General features: G+C 43.0%; 1 protein-coding gene across 4 annotated transcripts in view; it reads right to left on the bottom strand.

Moving 5' to 3' along the window:
* Positions 1–12,578, bottom strand: part of tctn2 (tectonic family member 2) — a 71,418-nt gene extending 58,840 nt beyond the window's left edge. For 3 of the 4 annotated variants that reach the window (XM_072587603.1, XM_072587606.1, XM_072587602.1), the window contains exons 1-3: positions 12,468–12,578; positions 8,429–8,539; positions 1,059–1,129 (exon numbers count right to left, since the gene is read on the bottom strand). In XM_072587603.1, coding sequence (XP_072443704.1) covers positions 1,059–1,129; positions 8,429–8,539; positions 12,468–12,546 — 261 coding nt within the window. In that variant the 5' untranslated portion in view covers positions 12,547–12,578. The remainder of the gene's footprint in view (positions 1–1,058; positions 1,130–8,428; positions 8,540–12,467) is intronic. The other variant, XM_072587604.1, reaches the window with a different exon arrangement.
* Positions 12,579–18,359: the final 5,781 nt, after the last annotated feature.

Genomic DNA, 18,359 nt, shown 5'->3' on the forward strand with positions numbered 1-18,359 from the left:
CTAAATGTGAAATCCCAAGTATCCACCAAGAGAGTAAAGCCATAAGGTACCATGGTTTTAAACAAACAAACTTAAATAACAAATGTCAGCAAACAGCACATTCTACCCATCATATAGTCTAAAATCCATAATTAACAAGAAGCAAATGTAAATTAACAAGCAAACCACAATCAAACAAACCAAAATCCAGACAAATAAAGATTCCATAAATTTTCTTAACACCCAGGTGTCAGTGATCACTGCAATTCTGAAAAACTCTAAATCTCTGGTCTTTATCATGAGGGATCCTCAAGGATACAACCTTGGAGTCCCCTTCAACAGGAAACAGCAGGCACCAGGATCAGATTCCTTCACAATGACAGACACTTAAATCATCCCCACTGATGATATATCACTTTGCCACCTGAAAATAACATTTGGTTCTGCTGTGTTTACTCCTGCCAATGTCGCCAAATGTAAACAGATAGTTTGGTTTGATTTGCTTTAAACAGACATGCCACTTTGATCTGATGATCTAAAAACAAAAGTTAAATGAATATGCACCAACGTCTGCAAATAATTAGTTAAATTTAACAATGAAAGGGCCTATTTTGTCTTGAACATCCTTGTAACAACCTCCATCCAAAGTCGTCCAGCCATTTTCTCTAGGGTAGTGTGGTCAACACTAATATAGTCAAACTATTTAAGATGAAGGCAGCCATGTTACATTATGCAGAACACAAAATGTCTCAATGCAATAAGAGAAAAGAATGTCTGTACTCAATTCTACCAACATTCCTACCGATAGTGGTTAATTTATTGTTTAAAAATTCTTTAACAGAATGTGGGCATTTCTGACCACGCTAGTACTTTATAAATTTTGTTTTATTTCAAACAAAAAAATTGTTTAAATTGATAAGTCAGATTGCACTGCAAATAAGTGAATCAGCAGAAGACAGCGTTCAATCGACACTTATCCTTTTAATGTTTGACAAATTTAACATTCTAGAAATCTGGTTAAAGGAAATTTTATCACAAATAGAAAACCCCCATTAAAGTTTAAAAACAGAATTGCTAACCTCATCCGCAGAAGTAGTCAGTAACCACTGGTCAGTGGCTCTTGCCTTCACACAGTCGGATTGTGATGAACCTAAATGGAAAACAAATTGAAATTGAAGTTCATTTTCTCATCATTTCCAAGAAACCCAACTCTACTTCTTGGATCCTATACCAACTAAATGACAGACAACTCAACTTCCCTTCCCGTTGGCTGACACTGTTAGTGGTTCTCTCCAAGCAATGTCACTCTTTCCATTAAATTTGCTGTTAATATCTCTTTCTTCAATACAAAACCCTCAAACCCACCATCCTTGCTAATTACCACCCATCAACTCTGTGTTCTAAAGTCCTTGAACATAGTTTAGGCTTCTTATTCATGCCATTGTTCCCTTTACTTCAAGTTGGAATCCATCTCATCAGGTTTTTACCCCTCCAACAGGATTAAAATAGCTTTAAGTCACAGTTGGTATCCTGAGTGAATGACAAACCTATCCGTTCTTGTTCCTATCAACCTTGACACGATGACCACATCACTCTTCTTCTATGCCTCTCTACTGTCACCCGGCTGGATGGGAGCACTCTCCCTGGTCCAATTCCTTCATTAGTCATAGCCAGAGAATTACTTGCATTGCCTTCTCCTCCTGCTCCTGCACCATTACCTCTGGTGTTCCCCAAAGATAAATCCTTGGCCCCTCCTATTTCTCAACAACATTTTGTCTCGGTTGTATAAACAGCATTAGTTTTTATGTGCTGTAACAATACTAAAATCAGCACTACTTCTCAACTCCCTCACTGTTACGAAATATTCAGCTTGCTGTCCAGAAGTTTCCTTCAATATTGGCAGAGCAAAATCACTGTCATCAATTTAAGCTACAAACTGTGTTTCCTAGTTCCCAATGTCATCCTTCTTCATGGCAATGGTCTGATATTCTATCTCAGTTAATGACCTTGGGATCATATTTGAGCCTAAGAAGAGCTCCTGACCACTTATCCACCTCAACCTTAAGACTGGTCATCTCTACCTCTAATGTGGGAACATGGGAGGAGTAGGCCATTCAGCCTGTCAAGTCTGCTTCACCACGGAATACATTCATTGCTATTCATCCTTTGATGTCCCCCCCCTCCCCCCCCACACTATCCCATATCCATTTAAGCAATTGGTAGTTAGAGATCTGTCAACAAGTGAGTTTCCACATATGCTATCTCCAGATTTTGTCCTTGCCTCGGCTCTTCTCTTGCTGAAACTCATCCATGCTTGATAGCTTTATACCTAATTACTCCAAAGCATTGTTTTTACCTACGACTGCAGATGCTGGAAACCAGATTCTGGATTAGTGGTGCTGGAAAAGCACAGCAGTTCAGGCAGCATCTGAGGAGCAGGAAAATAGACGTTTCGGGCAAAAGCCCTTCATCAGGAATACTCCAAAGCATTCCTGATTGGTTTCCCATATTCATGACTCAATTATTCCTATCTGCCTTAAATGGTGACTCCTTTTCACAGATATCTAATTCTAGATTCTCCGTTAAGAGAAAATATCATATCCTTATCCACTCTGTCAACACCACTTAGGATCTTATGTTTCAACTAAGTCACTCTCATTCTTCTAAACTCCAATGGATACAAGTCCAACCTTGCCTCAAAATACAACCACCCATTCCAGGTACTAGCCCAGTAAGCTCTCAACTGCATCTAACATATTTATACTCTTCCTTAAATAAAGGGACCAAAGCTGTTCACAGTACTCAAGGAGCACATTCACCAGTGCTCTGTATAATTAAAGTGTAATCTTTTCACCAAATTCTTCCTATTATATAATAGGAATCTACTAGCTAATCTAATAGTTTGCCATATCTGAACATTAACCTTGTATTTTTTTTTAATATAGCAGAACACCTAGATTCTTCTGCATCGGAGCTCTGCAATCTCTCATGTATAAGCAAGAGGAAGTGTGTGCCATTTAGTCTCTCTACCCTGCTCACCCATTTAAGAAATATCATGCTGATCTATGTTCAAATTCCACATTGCCACCAAACCCTTTAATCGATTCCTTACACAAGAACCATTTATCCACCTCTGGCAAAAATATTCAATGAACCCACATCCTGAGCGAGGGTCTTGCATTGTCATACAATTCTCAGAAAAAAGTCTCTCTTCGACTCTACCCTGAAAGGGAGGCTGCTAACTTTTAGGCCCCTTCATATACACTTATCCATAAAAAGGAAAAATCCATTCAAAGTACACCCAGTCAAGATCTTTCAGGTTCTTGTATACTTCAAGACACCTCTCATTCTTCTAAAATTTTTCAGGAACACAGTGTGTCCAACATTTTTTTTTAAATAAGACAAACCATTCATTCCAGGTATCAAAATCAGCTTCTAACGTACTTATATCTTTCTTGAAAAAAATGGAGACCAATCCTTCACATATTTTCAAGATGTCATCTCACTAATGCCCAATATAACTAACGTATACCTTTACTTACATAAAGAGCAAAATACTGCAGATGTTGGAGATCTGAAATAAAAAAGGAAGTGCTGGAGAAACGCAACAGGTCTGGCAGCATTCATGGAGACAGAAAGTCAATGTTTCAAGTTCAATATGACTCTTGTTCAGAATCAACAACCTCTACCATCTAGAAGTACAAGCATTGCAAACACATGGGAACATCTGCAAGGTATCACTGGGTGCAAATCTTGCAACTCCCTACTGAACAGCAAATGGATTACAGCAGTTCAAAAATGTAGTTCACCATCACTTTCTCCATGACAACAAAAGATTGACAATAAACAGTGGCTGAGCCAACAGTACATATATCCCATGAATCAATAGAAATAGTTATCCATTTTTTTCTATTTCCCTTCAGCTGACCACTCCCTCAGAAACCATGGGCAGACCTTCTGTTTTCCAAAACACTGCTTTCTCATTGCCACTCAAATGCTCCAATTTTAAGATTTTATCCCCAAACTGAATTTCCATGAGGAAATAATTTCACTGCAACCTCTCAAATCCCCTTATCATTCCAAGCACCTCAGTTAGATCACCTTTCATCTTATGATCATTAAGCAAGCAGAAAGTATAGTCAAGAGGAGCAATTTTTAAAAAGTGCAAAAACATTTGGATGTATAGTCCCTACTTTTCAAAAATGTTGCCTATTTTTAAAGAATCTTAAGAACATGAAACAGTATAGCACAGGAACAGGCCTTTTGGCCTACCCAAGCCTTTGCTGACACATGATGCTTCTCTAAACTAAAAAACATATTGCTCTATGTTCTGGATTAGTGGTGCTGGAAGAGCACAGCAGTTCAGGCAGCATCCGAGGAGCAGCAAAATTGACGTTTCGGGCAAAGCCCTTCATCAGGAAGGGCTTTTGCCCGAAACGTCGATTTTACTGCTGCTCGGATGCTGCCTGAACTGCTGTGCTCTTCCAGCACCACTAATCCAGAATCTGGTTTCCAACATCTGCAGTCATTGTTTTTACCTATATTGCTCTATGTGTCTGCACCTTTCTGTTCCCTGCCTATTCATATGACTGTCAAGTTGCCATTTAAACATTCCTAGAGTATCCACCTCCTCTGGCAGCACATTCCAGGCACTAACCACCTTGTGTGTAAAACAAAAACTTGCCTCTTATCTCCTTTAAGCTTACCCAAAGTTTCTTTAACCTACGTCCTCTAATAATTGACATTTCTACCCTGGGAAAAAGACTCCCACTATCCATGCCTTCCATAACTTTGTAAATTTCTATTAGGTTGCCCCTTATCCTTTGACATTCAAGTGAAGAAAAACCAAGTTTGTTCAATTTCTCCTCATAGCTGATACCCTCCAAAATAAGTGACATCCTAGTCCTATTTTCTACCATCTCCAAAGCTTCTACATTCTTCTGGTCGTGTGGCGACCACAATTACACATAATAGTCCAAATGTGGCTTTACCAAATTGCGATCCAGCTGTAACAAAACTTGCCAATTTTTATACTCTGCCCCAATCAATGAAGGCATGCATGCCACATGCTTTCCTGACCATCATATCCACTTAGGTTGCCTCATTCAAGGAACTGTAGACCTATTCACCTAGATCCCTCAGTATGTTGGGTCTGTTTCCTTGCTGTACATCTCTCGGACTGTGTCGCTGCTAAGGGTTCTGTAATTTACAGTATATTTCTCTCCTGCATTAGATCTTCCAAAATGCATTATATTGCATTTGCCCAGCAATTTCTCTGCCCAGGTCTCCAGCCTATCCATAACCTGTTGTATCCTCTGGCAATCCTCCTCACTATCTGCAAATTCCCCAACCTTTGTGTCGCCCACAAACTTACTAATCAGGCACCTACATTCTCCTCCAAGTCATTTATATTGTTTAATGAATAGGAATTCCAGCACTCGTCTCTACAGAACACCACTGGCCATAGATCTCCAGTCAGAGAAGCACCCCTCCACCAATAATGTGTCTTCTATGGCTAAGCCAGTTCTGTAACCATCTTACCAGCTCACTGCAGACCCCATGCAACTTCACCTTTTGTGTTAGCCTGCTATGAGACCTTGTCAAAGGCCTTACTAAACTCCATATAGACACCAGCTACCACTTCTGCCCTCAATCGTCTTTGTCGCTTTCTCAAAAACCTCAATCAAGTTTGTGAGACATCACCTTTCCAGACACAAAACCATGCTGCCTATCACGGAGCCATACAGCACATAAACAATCCTTTGGCCTAATTTATCCATGCTAACCAGGTTTCCTAAACTGAACTATTCTCATTTGCCTGTGTTTGGCCTATATCCCTCTAAGGAGAAAGTGAGGACTGCAGAAATGACAAAACAGCAATGGTCCCAAAATAGATCCTTGCGGAACACTGCTAGTAACTGCACTCCAAAATGAACCTTTACCATCAACTACTACCCTCTGTCTTCTTCCAGCCAGCCAATTCCTAATCCAAACCTCCAACTCACCCTCAATGCCATACCTCCGTATTTTTTGCAGTAGCCTACCATAGGGAATCTTATCAAACGCCTTACTAAAATCCATATACACCACATCTACCGCTTTACCCTCGTCCACCTCCTTAGTCACCTTCTCAAAGAATTCAATAAGGTTTGGAGGCACGACCTGCCCTTCACAAAACCATGCTGACTATCCTTGATCACATTATTTCTATCCAAATGTTCATAAATCCTATCCCTTACAATTCTCTCTAAGACTTTGCCCACAACAAAAGTGAGGCTCACCGGCCTATAGTTACTAGGGTTATCCCTACTCCCCTTCTTGAACAAGGGAACCACATTTGCTATCCTCCAGTCTTCTGGCACTATTCCTGTAGACAGCGAGGACATAAAAAATCAAGGCCAATGGCTCTGCAATCTCCTCCCTTGCTTCCCAGAGAATCCTAGGATAAATGCCATCAGGCCCAGGGGACTTGTCTATTTTCACCCTTTCCAGAATTTCCAACACCTCTTCCCTACATATCTCAAAGCCGTCCATTTTAATTAATTGTGACTCAGTATTCACATTGGCAACAATGTCCTGTTCCTGAATGAATACTGACGAAAAGTATTCATTCAGTGTCTCCCCAATCTCTTCAGCCTCCACACGCAACTTCTCACTACTATCCTTGACTGGACCTATTTCGACCCTAGTCATTCTTTTATTCCTGACATACCTATAGAAAGCCTTTGGGTTTTCCCTAATCCTACCAACTAAGGACTTTTCATGTCCCCTCCTTGTTGCTCTTAGCTCTCTCTTCAGATCCTTCCTGGCTACCTTATAACTCTCAATCGCCCCAATTGAACCTTCACACCTCATCTTTACAAAGGCCGCCCTCTTCCATTTAACAAGGGATTCCAATTCCTTATTAAACCATGGCTCCCTCACACGACCCTTTCCTCCCTGCCTGACAGGTACATACTTATCAAGGACACTCAATAGTTGCTCCTTGAACAAGCTTCACATATCAATTGCGCCCTTGCCTTGAAGTCTACTTTTCCAAGTCACGCATCCTAAGTTGTGCCTCACCGCATCATAATTTCCCTGCCCCCAGCTATAACTTTTGCCCTGCAGTGCACACTTATCCCTCTCCATCACTAGAGTAAAAGTCAACGAATTGTGGTCACTGTCCCCAAAGTGCTCACCTACCTCCAATTCTAACACCTGGCCTGGTTCTTTACCCAGAACCAAATCCAGTATGGCCTCACCTCTTGTTGGCCTGTCTACATATTGTGTCAGGAAACCCTCCTGCACACACTGGACAAACACCGACCCATCTAACGAACTCGAGCAATAGCTTTCCCAGTCAATATCTGGGAAGTTAAAGTCCCCCATAACAACCACCCTATTACTTTCACTCTTCTTCGGAATCCTCGCAATCCCTTCTTCTACGTCTCTCGGACTATTAGGAGGCCTGTAGAAAACTCCCAACAGGGTGACCTCACCTCACCTTTCCTATTCCTAACCTCAGCCCAAACTACCTCAGATGGCGAGTCTTCATCCATCGTCCTTTCCACCGCTGTAATACTACCTTTGACAAGCAATGCCACACCTCCCCCTCTTTTACCCCCACCTCTGACCCTACTAAAACACTTAAACCCTGGAACCTGCAACAGCCAATCCTGTCCCTGTTCTACCCATGTCTCCATAATAGCCACAACATCGAAATCCCAGGTACCAACCTATGAAAATAATATGTATATGCCTTGAGATTTTCCTTAACCACAGGCATTTTATAGACCCTTTCAGCCCTCCCCATTCCTTGTTTGAATTCTTTTCCTGCTATCTTTGTATTCTTCAAGGGCTCTGTCTGTCTTCAGTTTCCTAAACCCTACACATGACTCCTTTTACTTTTTAAGTTCTCAATTTCTCTTGTCATGCAAGGATCCCAAATTTTGTCATCCTTATCCCTTATTTTCGTAGGAATCGCCTGAACTCTAATCAACTGTGCATGAAAAGATTCCCACATGCCAGATGTGGCTTTACCCTCAGAAAAGCCACCCCCAATCTAGATTCCCCAGTTCCTGTCTAATATTGCGGCAGTTAGCCTTCTCCTACTTTAGTATTTTCACTCAAGGACTACTCTTACCCTCATCCATAAGCAACTTAAAAAACTTACTGAATTACGATCACGGATCCCGAAATGCTCCCCCACTAAAACTTCAATCACCTTGCCGGGTTCATTCCCCAGCAGAGCCACATTGTTTCAAAAAAACCTTCCTGAACACACCTAACAAATTCACCCAACTAGACCCCTGACTCTAAGAGAGAGTCACAATCACATAGGAGAAGTTAAAAGCACCCTGCCAACAACCCATTACATTCTTAAAAATAATCTAACGACAGCATCTGTACATTGACTGCTCCATTTCTAAACCATAGAGACCAGGAAACCAGACCAAGGAAGACATACCATTAAGGTGAGTAACTGTTTCCACGCCAACTTGAGCCAAGGAGCTGTTCTCTCCCACTAGGTATACATTTACTTCAGGTCCTGATGCAATCAGGAAAGATGGTTGGAACACTAAATTCAAAATACAATAGTTATAGGAGATCATCAAAGCAAACAATCACGCAATCTTACAGAGGGGCTCTGCATCCCATTAAGCCAACCCAGCTCTACGAAAGAACAATTAAATTTGTATCACTCTTTCCCACAGCCCTAGGAATTTGTTCGTTTCACAGAATCATAGGTATTAAGGTATATGAGGCAAAAGCAGATAACTGGAGCTAGGACAATGAGCTATGATCTCAACGAACATCAGAGTGGCTTCAAGGAATCAATGGCCTCCTACTGTTCCCAAGTCACCTCATGAGAAGAAGAAAATGTTAAGACTTGTCAGAAAGCATAGTCAGAGGTGGTGCTAGATGAGAAACATTATTTAGAAATGTATAAAATAAATAAAGAGTTGCTCAGGGGTTTTAAAAACAAAAAGTGAGGACTGCAGATGCTGGAGATCAGTCAAAAAGTGTAGTGCTGGAAAAGCACAGCCAGTATCTGAGGGGCAGGAGAGGATTCCTGATGAAGAGCTTATACTCAAAACATCAACTCTCCTGCTCTTCCAATGCTGCCTGACCAGCTGTGCTTTTCCAGCACAACATTTTTTTTTTTTTTTTTTACAGGGTTTTTTAAAAAGGCAGATAAAGAGAATTGCACAAATTTCTTTTATAGATTAGATTAGATTACTTACAGTGTGGAAACAGGCCCTTCGGCCCAACAAGTCCACACCGCCCCGCCGAAGCGTAACCCACCCATACCCCTACATGTACATCTACATCTACCCCTTACCTAACACTACGGGCAATTTAGCATGGCCAATTCACCTGACCTGCACATCTTTGGAGTGTGGGAGGAAACCGGAGCACCCGGAGGAAACCCACGCAGACACGGGGAGAACGTGCAAACTCCACACAGTCAGTCGCCTGAGACGGGAATTGAACCCGGGTCTCAGGCACTGTGAGGCAGCAGTGCTAACCACTGTGCCACCGTGCCGCCCATCCAACCACTCAGAATCAATACATGACTGAGCTTAAGCACACTGGAGAGATTGAGATATAGAGCTTTGGAAAAGAGAGACATAGATTTGGGAGATTACAGCATAGCTAAACATTTTAAGGGCAGAAAGAGAACTTTGATTTGATTTGATTATTGTTGCCACATGTACCTAAGTACAGCAAAGAGTTTTGTTTTGCAAGCAGTACAAAGAGGTCATAACAAACAAGGAGATACAATCATAGGGTGCTGAGAGTGAGGCATACAAGATTACAACTGCACAGAAGGTGCACAAAAGTAAGGTCAACATTAAATTTGATATCAGAGGGTCCATTCAGCAGTCTAATAACAACAGGGAAGAAGCTGTTCTTCAATCTGTTGCTGCAGGTGTTGAAGCTTCTTGGAGAAAAGGGTTGCAAGGACAAAATATAATTGCTTTTTTGAGAAGAGAGGGGCTTCACACAGATTTGAAGGGAGGGCCTAACAACAGTTCTTAAGTCAGAAACACCATTCACAACATTGTGGATGCAGGTTTGCTCGCTGAGCTGGAAGGTTCATTTTCAGACAGACATTTTGTTACCATACTAGGTAACATCTTCAGTGAGCCTCCGGGCAAAGCACTGCTGATGTTTCCTGCTTTCTATTTACATGTTTGGGTTGGTGATGTCATTTCCTGTTCTTTTTCTCAGGGGGTGGTAAATGGTGTCCAAGTCAATGTGTTTGTTGGTAGATTTTCGGTTGGAATGCCACGCTTCTAGAAATTCTCGTTTGTCTATCCTAGGACAAGCCAAACAGAGACACACATGAGAATTCATAGAAGCATGGCATTCCAACTGGAAATCGACACACACATTGGTAAATGGGGTCCAAGTCAATGACTGAGAAAGAGAACAGGAAATGACATCACCATAAGAAATGACGGATGCACAGCATGGAAACGGACCCTTTGGTCCAACTTGTCCAAGCCAACCAGATATCCTAAATTAATCTAGTCCCATTTGCCAGCTCTTGGCCTGTATCCCTCTAAATCCTTCCTATTTATATACCCATTTAGATGCTTTTTAAATATGATTATTGTACCAGCCTCCATTTCCTCTGGCAGCTCATTCCATATACACATCACCCTCTGCGTGAAAACATTGACCCTTTAGTCCCTTTTAAATCTTTCCCCTCTCACCCTAAACCTATGCCCTCTAGTTCTGGACTCACCCCACCTCAGGGAAAAAAAACATTGCCTATTTACCCTATTGAGGCCCCTCATGATTTTATAAACCTCCATAAGGTCACCCCTCAGCCTCTGATGCTCCAGGGAAAACAGTCTCTCCCTGCAGCTCAAATCCACCAGCCCTGGCAACATCCTTAGAAATCCTTTCTGAACCCTTTCAAGTTTCACAACATCCTTCCAATAAGACCAGAATTACACACAAAACTCCAAAAGTGGCCTAACCAATGTTCTGTATAGCTGCAACACATGACCTCCCAACTCCTATACTCTGTCCAATAAAGGAAAGCATACAAACACCACCTTCACTATCTGATCTACCTGCAACTCTACTTTCAAGGAACTACATTTATCATGTAAAAGAAAATAGCTGTAATTTAGAGTGTTCCTTCCAAGACCTGAAGATATATAAAAATATTTTGAAGTCAAAGAAATATGTTTCAGGTGCAGGGCTACTTATAGGAAAGGAGGTATAGAGTTTGCATGCATTAACAACCCACAAGCAGTAATGAAATAAATAGCTAACTATTTGTTTCTACAGATAATTTGAAAGATGAATATTGGCCAGGATGCTAAAAATTTCTCTTTATATATCAAATAGTACCTTTGATTCTTGTGCCTCAACCTAAGTGATTAAACACCTCATGGCGCCATTGACAATGCAGCACTCCCTTATCATTGGGTTGTGTTGAAATCTCAAGTGGCTCTTGAACCCCTGTCAATAAATCAAGGCTGACTGCTGGAGCATATTGAAAATGCAGCATTTGAATGCAACGTTTTCCAAGATGATTGTTCTGGCATTTGAATTCAAGGTTAAATGGAGTAATGAAGGAGGTCATGTGACATCAACCCAGAGAAACCCAAACATAGAAAGCAGGAAACATCAGTAGTGCTTCATCCAGAGGCTCACTGAAGATATTACCTAGTATGGTGACAAAACTCTGAAAATGAACCTTCCAGCTCAGCAAGCAAACCAACATCCAGAACCTCAACCTGAGCTACAAATCTTAAAACTCACATTAACAATATTAAACACAGAACCACAGGCGTGTTACTTCAAAAAAGAATACAATTTAGCCCACTATGTCTGTAGCACCACCTCTTCAAATGAAAAGGACAGGAAGTGACAGTGGGATAAGCAATTTAGTGAATTTCTGATAAGGTATAAGGAGATAAATATATTGAATACCATGAGCAAAGGTTTGAAATTAGAAACCATTTAAAAAGTTCAGAGTTCAGGGCCAGGTTAAAGATGGGCGTTGGAAGTATTCATACACACACAAAAATAAGCTTAATGAGGTTAGATGTGAAACAACAGCTGTTGTTGCAGAAATCCCAAAGTTGCACACAGCATATTCTCAAGTTGCCGCACAAAGCAGACGGAAAATGTCCCGCACGAATCCAGGCACCAACATGAGAGTCATTAGGATCTCCATTCCACAACACAAAACAAACACCATAAACCCTGAAGCACCTTGACGTCCATCATCAGCTTTTGCAGCATCTTTAAATCCCATTCCAGAGCAAAACCACAGCCTCTCAAAGACCCCTCCCCCTCCTCGCCCACATTCACGTCTCCTCCCTCACAACCCCCGTTAATCGCTGGCACTGTCCATCTCCCAGGACAGTTCAGGTACCACTACCCCCCTCGCTCTCCACGCCCTTAGCCCCGTGTACACTCGTCCCCAACAACCTCTCCAACAGACCCCGGTCCCCGGGAGGAGTGCACAGTCTCACCGAGACCAGCCAGGCTCGGGCTCAGCAGGACACCACAACACAACAACCGGCTGAGGATGGCGAACAGCCCACCAGCCATCGCCTCACCATCACGGGCTAGTGCCTCCCACCCTCCCCATACACCGCCACCAGCCAGCAAACAGCCCGCTCATTGGACGGCCCACAGCACTGACCAATCAACACCGACTATCAATCCTGGCCGGTTGCTATGGGACCCGAAGGGCGATAACCGCCACTTTAAAACAGACTGAAATAACTGAAGAAACTCAGCAGGTCTGGCAGCATCTGTGGAGAGAAATTCCTGATGATAGGGCCCGGTTAGAAACGTCGATTCTCCTGCTCCTTGCATGCTGCCTGACCTGCTGCGCTTTTCCAGCAACACATTTTTAGCTCTGATCTCTAGCATCTGCAGTCCTCACTTTCTCCTATAACCTGATGTATGATCTTTAACTTTGTACACTCCAATCCAACACCGCAACTCCAAATCATGTCCACCTATTATTTACTCCTTACCCCCTCCCTCATCCTATCTTCTGCATTAAAAAACACTTTTACCTAGCTACGATTTGGAGGTGCCAGTATTGGACTGGCGTGTACAAAGTTAAAAATCAGACAACACCAGATAGGACACACCAGATGGCCTCCTTCTTTAGAGACTGCAATTTCCCTTCCCACATGGTTAAAGATGGCCTCCAACGCATCTCGTCCACATCCTGCACCTCCGCCCTCAGACCCCACCCCTCAAACCGTAACAAGGACAGAACACCCCTGGTGCTCACCTTCCACCCTACAAACCTTCGCATCAACCAAATTATCCACCGACATTTCCGCCACCTCCAAAAAGACCCCACCCCTTTCCGCCTTCCGCAAAGACCGTTCCCTCCGTGACTACCTGGTCAGGTCCACACCCCCCTATGACCCACCCTCCCATTCTGGCACTTTCCCCTGCCACCGCAGGAACTGTAAAACCTGTGCCCACACCTCCTCCCTCACCTCTATCCAAGGCCCTAAAGGAGCCTTCCACATCCATCAAAGTTTCACCTGCACATCCACCAATATCATTTATTGTATCCGTTGCTCCCGATGTGGTCTCCTCTACATTGGGGAGACTGGGCGCCTCCTAGCAGAGCGCTTTAGGGAACATCTCCAAGACACCCGCACCAATCAACCAAACCGCCCCGTGGCCCAACATTTCAACTCCCCCTCCCACTCTACCGAGGACATGGAGGTCCTGGGCCTCCTTCACCGCCGCTCCCTCACCACCAGACGCCTGGAGGAAGAACGCCTTATCTTCCGCCTCGGAACACTTCAACCCCAGGGCATCAATGTGGACTTCAACAGCTTCCTCATTTCCCCTTCTCCCACCTCATCCTAGTTTCAAATTTCCAGCTCAGTTACTGTCTCCTTGACTTGTCCGACCTGCCTATCTTCTTTTCCACCTATCCACTCCACCCTCTCCTCCTTGACCTATCACCTTCATCTCCTCCCCCACTCACCCACTGTACTCTATGCTACTCTCTCCCCACCCCCACCCTCCTCTAGCTTATCTCTCCATGCTTCAGGCTCACTGCCTTTATTCCTGATGAAGGGCTTTTGCCCGAAACGTCGATTTCGCTGCTCGTTGGATGCTGCCTGAACTGCTGTGCTCTTCCAGCACCACTAATCCAACACCAGATTATAGTCCATTAGGTTTACTTGGAAGCACTAGCTTTCAGAGCACCGCTCCTTCATCAGGTGGCTGTGGAGTATAAGATTGTAAGACACAGAATTTATAGGAAAAGTTTACAGTATAGTGCAACTGAAATGATATATTGAGAAAGATCTGGATTGTTTGTTAAGTTTCCACATCTTTTAGAATGACCATGTTGGTTTCAGTTCTTTCATATGTAAATCCCAGAACTTTTTTTAAAGTTACATTCTCAAGTGCTCTGAAAGTGCTTCCAAATAAACCTGTTGTAATATAACCTGGTGTTGTGTGACTTTTAATTTTACCTAGATACCATCTGATGAAGGACCAAAAATGTTAACTTTGATTTCTCTCCACAGAAGTTCCAGACGTGCTAAGATTTTCCAGCAAATTCTCTATTTTTGTTTCTGATTTACAGCATCTGCAGTTTTTTCATTTTTATTAAGAGTTGGGACGTCATGTTGAGGTTGTAGAGGACATTAGTGAGGCCACTTTTGAACTATTGTGTACAGTTCTAGTCACACCACTTAGGAAAGAATATTATTAAATTAGAGGGCTCAGACAAGATTGACAAGGATGTTGCCTGGACTGAAGGTTTGAGTTCTAAAGACAGGCTGGATAGGCTGGGACTTTTTTCACTGGAGTGTAGGAGTTTCAGGGATGACCTTAAAAGGTTTATAAGATCATGAAGGGCATAGATAAGGTAACTGGCAAATGTGTTTTCCCTAGGGTGGAAGAGTTCAAAAATAGGGAGCATATTTTTAAGGTGAGAGGAGAATGGTTTAAAAGGGACCTGAACGGTAACTTTTTCACACAGAGGATGGTTCGTATGTGGAAGTGGTGGATGCAAGTACAGTTACAACATTTAAAAGTTTGGATAGTCACCTGAATAGGAAAGGTTTAAAGGGATATGGCCAACTGCAGGAGAAAGTGACAACTGCAGATGCTGGAGATCAGAGTCGAGAGTGTAGTGCTGGAAAAGCACAGCAGGTCAGGCAGCATCTGAGGAGCAGGGGAAATCCATGTTTCAGGCATAAGGGCTCCTGCTCCTAGGATGCTGCCTGACCTGCTGTGCTTTTCCAGCACCACACTCTCAACATGGGTCAGCTGCAGACAAGTAAGACTAGTTTAGTTTGGGAAATTTGATCAGTTAGACGAATTGGACTGAAGGGTCTGTTTCTGTGCTGTATGACTCTATGACTCGATAAACATTAGTTTAGGTTGTAAGTTTGTTCGCTGAGCTGGAAGGTTTGTTCTCATCACCATGCTAGGTAGCATCATCAGTGAGCATCCGTTGAAGCACTGATGTACTGTCCCGCTTTCTTGTCTGTTGTGGTGGGAGATATCACTTTTGGTTCTTTTTCTGAGAGTTTGGTAAATTAACAATCAATGTGTTTGTTAATGGAGTTCCAATTTGAATGCTAGGCCTCTAGGAATTTCCGTGCGTGTCTTTGTTTAGCCTGTCCCAGGATGGATGTATTGTCCCAGTCGAACTGGTGTCTCTCGTCTGTCATTAAAGGTGAAGTGGGTTGTGAGGCTCAGGTCTACTAGTTTGAGGATGCTGGCCTTGCTGATGGAATTGGTGCTGTCTGGTGTAAGGATACTAGTGATAGTTAGTTGTGTCTTTTGGTGGCTAGTTTCCTGTCAGTCCGTCCAATGTAATGTTAGTCGCAGTCCTTGCAGGGTTGTTAGTACAGGATTTTCGTACCTTTGGTGATTGGTAGAAACGGGATGTGTTCAATCCTTCAGGTATCATTCTTTGGAGGTCTGCTTTGTTATCTTCACGTGTATTGTGAAGTTTCCTCAGAGATGCTGTAATGCAGTTTTCTAACTGTAGAGTCTGGTCCATCACCACCTGTAAGTAAGTGTAGGTATCTGCAACTGGTGTGTTTGATTTTTCAATGTATTGTGTTCTGTTCAGGAATGACAGTCATGCGCCCTTCATCTGCCAGTAGGATTACAATATTTCTGTCTTTTCTAGGTACTTCCAGAGCTTTCTTTTCCAATATGTTGAGTGTGTTTCCTTCTTTCTTTCTGTTTAATGTTGGTCTGTCTGATGGCCTGCTGCATATCTTCAGTAAATCTGTTGTCTTTCATGGTTGATTCCAGGGCTGCTAGGAAGTCCTTCTGTCTGCATCCCTGTGGTTGAAGTTAGGTTGCAGAAAAATACTCAGATGATGATGTAGCAGTTAGAGTTCCATGAAAATGTAACAAGGTTAAACCAGCATTAATTCTGAGGCTTTATTTGGAAATAGAATAGGAGAATAAGTCAATGTGGCTTTGTGTGTGGGAAATCACATCTCATGAAATTGATTGAGATTTTTGAAGAAGTAACAAAGAGGCTTGATGAGGTCAGAGCAGTAGACATGGTCTGTATGGATAAAAGCAAATTACTGCAGATGCTGGAATCTGAAACCAAAAGAAAAAATGCTGGGAAATCTCAGCAGGTCTAGCAGCATCTGTAAGGAGAGAAAAGAGCTGACGTTTCGAGTCCAACTGACCCTTTGTCAAAGCTGGATCTATATGGACTTCAATAAGGCGTTCGACAAGGCTACCCATGGGAGACTGGTTAGCAAGGTTAGATCTCATGGAATGCAGGGACAACTAGCCATTTGGATACAGAACTAGCACGAGGGTAGAAGACAGAGGTTGGTGAAGGAAAGTTGATTTTCAGACTGGAGGCCTGTGACCAGTGGAATGCCGCAAGGTATCGGTGCTGGATCCATTACTTTTCATCATTTATATAAATGATTCAGATGTGAGCATAAGAGGTCTAGTTAGTAAGTTTGCAGATGACACCAAAATTGGAGATGTAGTGGACAGTGAAGAAGGTTACCTCAGATTACAATGGGGTCTTGATCAGATTTCGTTAGACAGGCATATGGACGAGAATGGAATAGGATAGGTTAGATGGGCTTCAGATTGGTTCCACAGGTCAGCATAACATCAAGGGCCAAAGGGCCTATACTCCGCTGTAATGTTCTATGTTCCATGTTCTAGATGGGCCAATGGGCTTAGGAGTGGCAGATGGAGTTTAATTTAGATAAATGCGAGGTGCTGCATTTTGGGAAAGCAAATCTTAGCAGGACTTATATACTTAATGGTAAGGTCCTAGGGAGTGTTGCTGAACAAAGAGACGTTGGAATGCAGGTTCATAGCTCCTTGAAAGCAGGTAGATAGGATAGTGAAGAAGGCATGTGGTATGCTTGCCTTTGTTGGCCAGAGTATTGAGTACAGGAGCTGGGAAGTCATGTTGCAGCTGTACAGGACATTGGTTAGGCCACTGTTGGAATATTGTATGCAATTCTGGTCTCCTTCCTATCAGGGTTCAGAAAAGATTTACAAGGATGTTGCCAGGGTTGGAGGATTTGAGCTATAGGGAGAGGTTGAATAGGCAGGCTGTTTTCTAGGCAGGCAAAAGTGAGGACTGCAGATGCTGGAAACCAGAGTTTAGATCAGAGTGGTGCTGGAAAAGCACAGCAGGTCAGGCAGCATCCGAGGAGCAGGAGAATCGACATTTCGGGCAAAAACCCTTCACCAGGAATTCGTGATGAAGGGCTTTTGCCCGAATCATCAATTTTCCTGCTCCTTGGATGCTGCCTGACCTGCTGTGCTTTTCCAGCTTCACTCAGATCTAAAACCTGGGGCTGTTTTCCCTGACTGTCGGAGGGCCTTATAAAGGTTTATAAAATCATGAGGGGCATGGATAAGATAAAGAGACAAAAGTCTTTTCCGTGGGGTGGAGGAGTCCAGGACTAAAGGGCATAGGTTTAGAGTGAGAGGGGAAAGGTATAGAAGAGACCTAAGGGGCAACATTTTCATGCAGAGAGTGGTACGCGTGTGGAATGAGCTGCCAGAGGAAGTGGTGGAGGCTAGTACAATGGCTACATTTAAAAGACATCTGAATGGGTATATGAGTAGGAAGGGTTTAGAGGCATATGGGCCGGGTGCTGGCAAGTGGGATTAGATTCGTTGGGATATCTGTTTGGCATGGACGAATTGGACTGAAGAGTCTGTTCTCATGCTGTAATTCTCTATCACTCTATGACTCTATAACTCCATAATCACACCAATAAAGACAAAGCAATGGGGTTTAGTCAAGGCAGGGAATGAAGCAAGGCTTTAGGGAGGAGATAGGTTAGCACCTTGGAGGATAGGAGGTGGGGAGACCAGGGGTAGAAGGTGGCTTGCCACTTTTGGAATGC

Source organism: Chiloscyllium punctatum, chromosome 17 (assembly GCF_047496795.1).
Source record: "Chiloscyllium punctatum isolate Juve2018m chromosome 17, sChiPun1.3, whole genome shotgun sequence".
Lineage (NCBI taxonomy): Eukaryota > Metazoa > Chordata > Chondrichthyes > Orectolobiformes > Hemiscylliidae > Chiloscyllium > Chiloscyllium punctatum.